The 7,448-nt window shown below is 37.0% G+C and overlaps 2 protein-coding genes across 2 annotated transcripts in view; one reads left to right on the top strand and one right to left on the bottom strand.

The window, feature by feature from the left end:
• Positions 1-2,576, bottom strand: part of LOC105160343 (ABC transporter B family member 19-like) — a 5,552-nt gene extending 2,976 nt beyond the window's left edge. Inside the window, exons 1-7 of the mRNA XM_020693209.1 lie at positions 2,285-2,576; positions 2,131-2,185; positions 1,765-1,940; positions 1,185-1,385; positions 814-1,073; positions 363-676; positions 1-180 (exon numbers count right to left, since the gene is read on the bottom strand). The exon at positions 1-180 is cut by the window's left edge and continues 104 nt beyond it. Of these exons, the coding sequence (XP_020548868.1) occupies positions 1-180; positions 363-676; positions 814-1,073; positions 1,185-1,385; positions 1,765-1,940; positions 2,131-2,185; positions 2,285-2,536 (1,438 nt within the window). The 5' untranslated portion in view covers positions 2,537-2,576. The remainder of the gene's footprint in view (positions 181-362; positions 677-813; positions 1,074-1,184; positions 1,386-1,764; positions 1,941-2,130; positions 2,186-2,284) is intronic.
• LOC105160342 (membrane protein of ER body-like protein) overlaps positions 5,219-7,448 on the top strand; it is a 7,001-nt gene continuing 4,771 nt past the window's right edge. The window contains exons 1-2 of the mRNA XM_020693489.1: positions 5,219-5,531; positions 7,157-7,401. Of these exons, the coding sequence (XP_020549148.1) occupies positions 5,219-5,531; positions 7,157-7,401 (558 nt within the window). The remainder of the gene's footprint in view (positions 5,532-7,156; positions 7,402-7,448) is intronic.

Raw genomic sequence — 7,448 nt, 5'->3', positions numbered from 1 at the left:
CATTTGCCATTTGAGCTGCTTTCTGGATCTGATCATCGTCTGCATTTGAGTTTCCAGCCTTAATATTGTCCTTGATGTTGCCAGAGAATAATGATGGCTCCTGTGAAACTAGTCCGATGTTTCTCCTGAGGAACTTCAGATCAAGATCCTTGATACTGTGGTTGTCAATGAGAATATCACCTGAGAATTGCAAACTCAGTAAGGCTTTTTCCCTTAAAGGAATCTTAACCAACATAGTATAAGCTATTTCTTGCTCTCTTATATGTTGTGGAGAAATAAGCATAGAACTTTATTGATGTATCCATGAAGATATCAAAAAATGCATGATTTTAGTAGACAGTGTATGCACCTCTTAGGAGTACCTTTTATAGGATCATAGAATCTTGTTATTAGTGACATGATGGTGCTCTTTCCACATCCACTACTTCCAACAAGCGCTACCACCTTTCCTGCTGGGATTGATAGTGAAAAACCTTGAAGGATTAAAGTTTCTTTCCTGGACGGATAAGCAAAGTGCACATCGTATATATCTATGCTGCCATTGACCAGGTCCAGTATCTTTCCCTCTCTGTTGGTGTATATCATTGGCTTTCTTTCAATAACTTGAAATACTTCCTTTCCTGCAGCTTTTGCTTGATTGAAGATTTGCATATCAGGTGCAGCATATGTGAGTGATCTGAAATTGTGAAAGGAAAATAATCTGATGCCTGACAGGGAGATTTTTTTCTTTGATGTTGTGTCCAGTGTGAGCACTGGACAAAATGTTGTGATAGCCATAGGTTAATGTCCATAATAAAAGATTTTGGTTCTTACATAGCCCCAAAGAGAATGCTCATAACTGCAGCAATGACATCTCCTCCATGTGCTCTCCCAGCTACTACAACAATGGCTCCAACAAATACAATAAGAGCCCATGAACAGAATGTGACAATTTGGAACATACCTGTCCCAAATCCCTTCACAAATGCTTCATTCTTGCTCAAATGTAGTTGCCTTGCTAAGCATTCTGAGAAGGATTTAATTGCTGAATTCTCTCCAACAAATGCAAACACAGTTTTGACATGGGAAATTGACTGTCATATAGCAAGCAAGAGGATTTGTATATGAGTTGGATCCATTTTTGGCAAGTCAGACTACATTTTAACGGCTTCTGATTAATTATAATAATCTTATTGATTCTCTACCTGTTCTACCATTGCAGTAGCCTCCGACAGGAATGACATCCTTGTTGCTGAAATAGCATTCATTTTCTTTGTATAAGTAGCCCCAATTGCAAGAATCATGGGGACAACAAATAATGCTAGAAGTGACACTTCCCAGCAGGAAATGAAAGCAATCAAGACACCGGAGAAGAAGGTGGCGAAGCATGATAAGAAATGTCCTAACTGTCAACCAGAAACATGTACGTCGAAATCAGACAACGTATTTGTGATTTATCTTTGTTCTTTGCTTGTATCTTTTGGCATTCTGTGATGGTTGTGTATGATGTTCAACTGTTTTTGCATATTAAGTTTGTTGTAGGAGTAGATTGGAACTATCAGATGGCATTATTAAAGGATGTTGCAATATAAGCAATCAACTCAGAATTAATATTCTAATCGTAAAGAATCATCAAACGTTAGAGATGCTAAATCAGAAAAGGTTTTTGTTACTTATGTTGATTAAATGTGACTTATTGAAATCGTATGCAGTGTTAAATATTTGAAAATTTAGAGAATATAACATAGTCTGAAATAGTGTAAAGAGGAAGCATGAGCCAGTTACCTTCTCACCAATTGCATCCTGAATGATAGACATGTGGCTACTAATGCCACTGATTATTTTCCCGCTTGTTAAATCAGTATCAAAGGCCCCGATCTCTTGGCTGAGGACAGCTTTCAGAAATGTTAATCTTAAGCGTGTGATTTGTCTCTCACTTGAATACATCCAGCATCCAATCTCTGCATTTGAATTAAGAATTCTAGTTCACTAGGTTTTACATGATCATTGAAATACTTGTCCCGTGGAACATTAGTTACTTTGATAGCTAACTCCTTTCTAGTTGACATGTTAGGCTTCATCTTTTTATGACTATGCTTCAATAACTTCCACATTCATATCATAGCTATGCAGAATAGGCATTATGGTTACCTAGTATTCCAGCTGGGAATGTAGCAAAAGCCATATACCATACATATGGAACAACCTGCACAAGCAGAAAGGACACCACACGCGCTGCATTCAATCCGAAGAAAGTAAGAACAAATGCACTTGGATGGTTTGAGCAATTTAGCATGCAATTTACCTTCTTAAGAGCATTAACCATTTCATTGGTATTATTGATGTGATTACCAAATGCATCAAGGGCTTTGCCCAGCAGAAGATACCCAATGGGTTGGGCAAGTCCGTGGACAACGGAACCTAAGGTACCAAGAACCATCAAAATCCAGTCCAACCTATCTGCCTGGCTCAGAAGCTTATAGAATGGCAAGGTTGGTGAGGTAATATCCTCTTTTGACGTCTCTGTTTCATCTCTATTCTCAGCTGCAACCTGCATATTTTCTAAAGTTTGAGTTACTGATCTTTACACCTTGAAGTTTGTGTGCAATGTGCTTAAAATTTTAGATTCACCTCTCTGATTTAAGTAGCTTTTATGCTTCCCATGCAAAGAAGGAATATTTTCTGGATATCCCGTGGTATTGTAATATAAATCATTGATGACATGAAAAGAGTACGTCTTTTCCTCCTTGGTTTCATCCCAATTTCCTAAATTGTAACAGCTAAGTTGCAAAAGGACAAACAGAATAAACACAGGAGTTATTAGTTTACTAGTTGGCAGGATTTACTGTTTGAGATTGGAGTTGATACCATGAGAATTTGTCTGCTACTCCCATTCTTCAAATGAGTGATGTTGCTACAACAGTTATGCTGTGGGGATTTGGTTTCCCAACAACACAACTCATTAAGCATATTGGGTGCCATCCTCTCATAATTAAAATTAGCTTGAGTAGATAGAAAGAGTGAGAAGTGAATACAAGTGAGAGACGGCTAGTATCTATAGGAGTTCAATGTGTCAAGATGCGTGTGTGATGATTCCTATTTGATAGAGAATGCGGGGATCACCAAGTCCTAGGAATATCAGGTGCAGATACCATATTCCAGGAGGTCGGCACAAGGCCTTGCAGTCTTCATTATTCGGCATATTGTTGGTAAGGTAGTACCAAATACAAGTTTCCGTTGAATGGTGGTAGTTATTAGTTAGTGGGAGTGAGTCTGTCTTGATATGATCACTACTCCTCAGCCATTCTTGATTCCTTAAAGGTCTTGTTAAATAATTACAACTTAGGTTATGGGTTGAGGGACAAACAAAGGCATTTAAGGATGATAGAATGGTGGATCTGCTGTCCCTGTCAATTGGCTTTTGGGTTTAGGTAATATAGTGGTGGGTAGATGAAGACATCCCAATTATTATAAAACATTGATGATAAGAAAGAGCAACGCAACTAAATGAAGATAGACACAAGGGAAGTGTAAGTAGACTTGGTCATTATTTCTTTGATCACATCTACCACAATTTTAATTTCATATTCTTCTTGTTTTTGTTTGTTATGGGAAGTCTCTCAATTATATAATTTCCAATGTTGTGACTGTTTATTGTGTTGTGTTAGTCTTTTACAATTTACATTTCATTTCAAGAAATAAAGAAAATTGATTGGGCAAGGTATACATTTCATTAAAACAAGGATGGTGTATTTAATGAGTTTTGAAGTAGAGAGGGGCATACCAGTTGGTGGCCTATTAATGACATGTATTTATATTGTTTTAACATCTACATAATTATTGGTTATTAAGTTAGACAAAAATATGTGGTGCTGTGCAGTTTGAAATAAATAATGGAAATTTCCATTCCATTATCATGCAATAAATATCAAAAATTGACTCTCTTGTTCTAATTTAATTATTTCTTTCTGCTACTCAGCTACCTAATAAGTGAGTGTTTAAGAGAAAGAATTGCCTACAAAAACTGACCCGTGGGAAACTGATTATAGCCTCCCTTTTCAGACTAAGGCATAAAAACTCCTTTTCAGACTAAGCTGGTCTGCAGTATGCACACACACCCAAACCAAAAAAAAAAAACACAGAGAAGAAATATAACTGACACAAGTGATTACTATTTACTGCGCTGATTGTCCATTTAGTTCTGTAGGTTAACAATTATAAAGATTGATGATAGCAATAAATAGCACCAACTTCTACCTAAATCTAACACCTCAAAAGGTAAGGAAAGATTAAACACAAACACACACACACTACCACTGCTAAAGTCTACCAGAAACGTATTCTAGAGAGTTGCTCAATACTCAATTCGGTAGTGCCAAGTGCCAACTTTCAATAATATATGTATCTCTTTGACCAAGAGTGCATGACATTGGTCGCTGGCCTGTGACCTACTACACTTTTTGTTTTTTCCGGGACTTTTCCATGTGAACTACTATATATTAAACACTCTCAACTTCGTTTTAAATTAGATATATCTGGATGTCAACATTTTGTTGGAAAATTTTCAATTTCGTCTCATGAAACAAACGTTTTATTATCCTAGTAACAACTACTACACATTTTATCTTTACACAATTTCTTTCTTCTTTTTTCGACTACAAAACTATCGATATCCTAGTAAAAATGGAGCATAAAACAAGAATTGCATCTTATTACTTATTACTCTTGTCGTATGATGCAAAACCAAGCTTTTATTCATATTTTGCTTCCACATTCAAAAACAAAATAATGGGAACCAACTGCTTCTACTCTACTAAGACATGCTTAAGCAAATGCGGATTGGATTACATCGCGTGAAGAGATATGTCAAGTTGACCATACTCCTGAAAATGGTACTTAGTACAATTGGTTATTGATGTGCAAGAATCGTGTTCACTCTATCAACACACCATTTATTGCTTTGCTGCAAATTAGTAGGAAAAGCCTACCGTCTCTACTTGTATGGAGATAAGGCTCTCTGCTCGTCTCCTACTATTTCCACTATTGCATTTATAAGGCTACAACAAGAAAGTATAAACTAACATTTCTATGGTTTTCTGCAACATCTGCACGCAATGCTATGTGCTTCATGCCTTTTTTTCCCCTCTATAATTAGACGTGAGCGATCCCATTTATTTATAAATAAATAAACAAACTTATCTGTTTTCTCTCGAGGTCGAGTGTGTGTGTGTGTGGAGAGATGGAAACAGAAGAGCAAAAGTGGGAGCAAGCTGAGGCGGAGGAACAAGAAGAAGAGGAAACTACTCTGGTAGTAAGAAAATCAAGAAATGAAAATGACAGCAACACCACTGAAATTGCTGCTGTTGATGTTGAAGTGAGTAATGGCCACCCCATTCAGACACAAGTGGCTGCAAATGGAGCTCAAAGTGAAGACCCAATTCTTGGAGAAGAGCAGAAAATAGAGGAGCTTGATGGGGTTCTTGAAAATGAATTAGAGGCCATAAATGGGGAGCAGAAATCCGAGAATCTTGTTTTCTATGACAAAGTTGAAGGTCAGCAAGTACACAGTAATACAAGTTCTTTTGATTTGTCAAGATTTAATTTTGAATTTGCATAAATGGTCTGTGGCTGTTTTATGCGGGTGTCTCCGTAAACGATAAACATGAACAGTACCACAATCCTCCTGTCCACTGCCACTTTCTAACCCTACATGTCTGTAAAATACTAATAAAGAAAAGGGCCCTCTTCGTCTTCCCTCGTAATTTCTTGTATCTGTGTATATATACCAAGTTACGGCACTTGGTTCTGTTAAATCGTGCGTCTTTTTCCTGTAACCTGATTTGGCTAAACTGAATCGACTTTGCGATTAGGAGTGGGGAGAGCAGATATTGCTCTTCAATCTCACTCTTAAGGTGGAGGTAATTGACTTTTTGTTATCTTTACAAGTGTTTTACTGATTAGTTTCTTCAGAACTAGTATGTGTTTGGAGTGGTATTCTTGGGTTTGAAATACTTTCGATGGTTGATGGCTCTACTATCACAAGTTTACTTTCTAACCAAGTGCATTGGCCCGTAAAAGTTTGCATCTGTGCCAACGTTACTCTTATATCCGGTCGGTTTACTGGAAGCACAGTAAAGAAGAGGATAAGCTATTAGCTGATATTTTGGCAAAGTGGGTAGGCTGTAACTAACGCAGCGAAGTTGTGGAGTAGATTTTGAGGGTTTCCTTGTACAAAAGTTGCTTGAATGAGTAAGTGGGTCATGCATTTAAAGACCACCAATTGCCGTGTAAAACTACTCAATTTCAATTAAATGCGGGCAACTCGTTATCTCATGAATCTAGCAGCATAGTTCTGTGTTCAAACCGGAGCTGTTCCGGGGTCTTAATTCTGGTGTTGCCCATTTTTGTAGCCGCATTGAATTTCTGCAGCTAAGAGAATCCTTCCGATAGGTCTGTTCCCTTCTGTATTAATTTAGCCGCCAATCTCATACCTTTGTTTTGTTTCAGATACACTCTTCCAGATTTGTTTACGACTGATGGACTAATAAGTAAAAAGATCAATATGCTTGACCTTTTGGATGGCCTATGGAGTTGTGTAATTAATTATGTATATAAGGCACTATTTGCAATTGTTACAATTGCAATCACTTGTCTCTTTTCTGACTGAAGGAATATGGAAGTGTCGAATCTGCACTTGGACATATCAGAATGGAAGTGTCTGTGTTGACCATATTCAGAATCATAAAGGACAATTGCATAAGCTGATGAGTGTGAAAACTTTAAATTTTAAATCTGAAGGTCAGTAGATACTAACTACGATTCATAGAGAGCAATATTGTGGTTAGAATTTGTAGAACATTGCAATATTTGATGATGTCGAAAGATTGGCATTAGGAGAATATTAATATCTGTAAATTTTCTGTTTCTTCTTTGGTCCTTCCATCCGTAGTTGCATGCACTTAGATTTCATGCAAAAAGAAGCATTCTGTGAACCTTGTCTTTCACCTTTTCTCCAAAAACTTATATTCTTCATCGCAAGTTAGTGAGTTGAAATCCCACAAAGCTTTATGGTACAGTTATTATATTAAACTGTTATGCAGATTTAGCACTTGCAGTTTAGCATTCAACTATCTACTTTAAGTTAGCAAGTAAAGGCTTATTTAAACTATTGTTTCAGGTATTGAACCTGCTTCGACATATTTTGGAGAAAAGCAAATCGTCAAAGATCCTGGATATGATAAATTTGACATCCCATCTCTTGATTTCAGTATTCAGAACTATGCTACTTCTGCAATAACCAATGGATATGACGGAGATCATAAGAACGACAGTTTTTCTAGCTCAAATCTGCAGCCTCCTAACATTTCAGTTCAAGAACAAAGCATAAGCTATAAGTCCGCCAAAGAGATAGAAAGTGCAGAGGTTGACCTGATAAATGGGGATGATTTGGAAGTAACAGAATTAGATGT

The sequence above is a fragment of the Sesamum indicum genome, linkage group LG4 (assembly GCF_000512975.1).
Source record: "Sesamum indicum cultivar Zhongzhi No. 13 linkage group LG4, S_indicum_v1.0, whole genome shotgun sequence".
Classification (NCBI taxonomy): Eukaryota; Viridiplantae; Streptophyta; class Magnoliopsida; order Lamiales; family Pedaliaceae; genus Sesamum; species Sesamum indicum.
The sequence above is the reverse complement of the archived record's forward strand: the minus strand, read 5'-3'. Positions and strand labels throughout refer to the sequence as shown.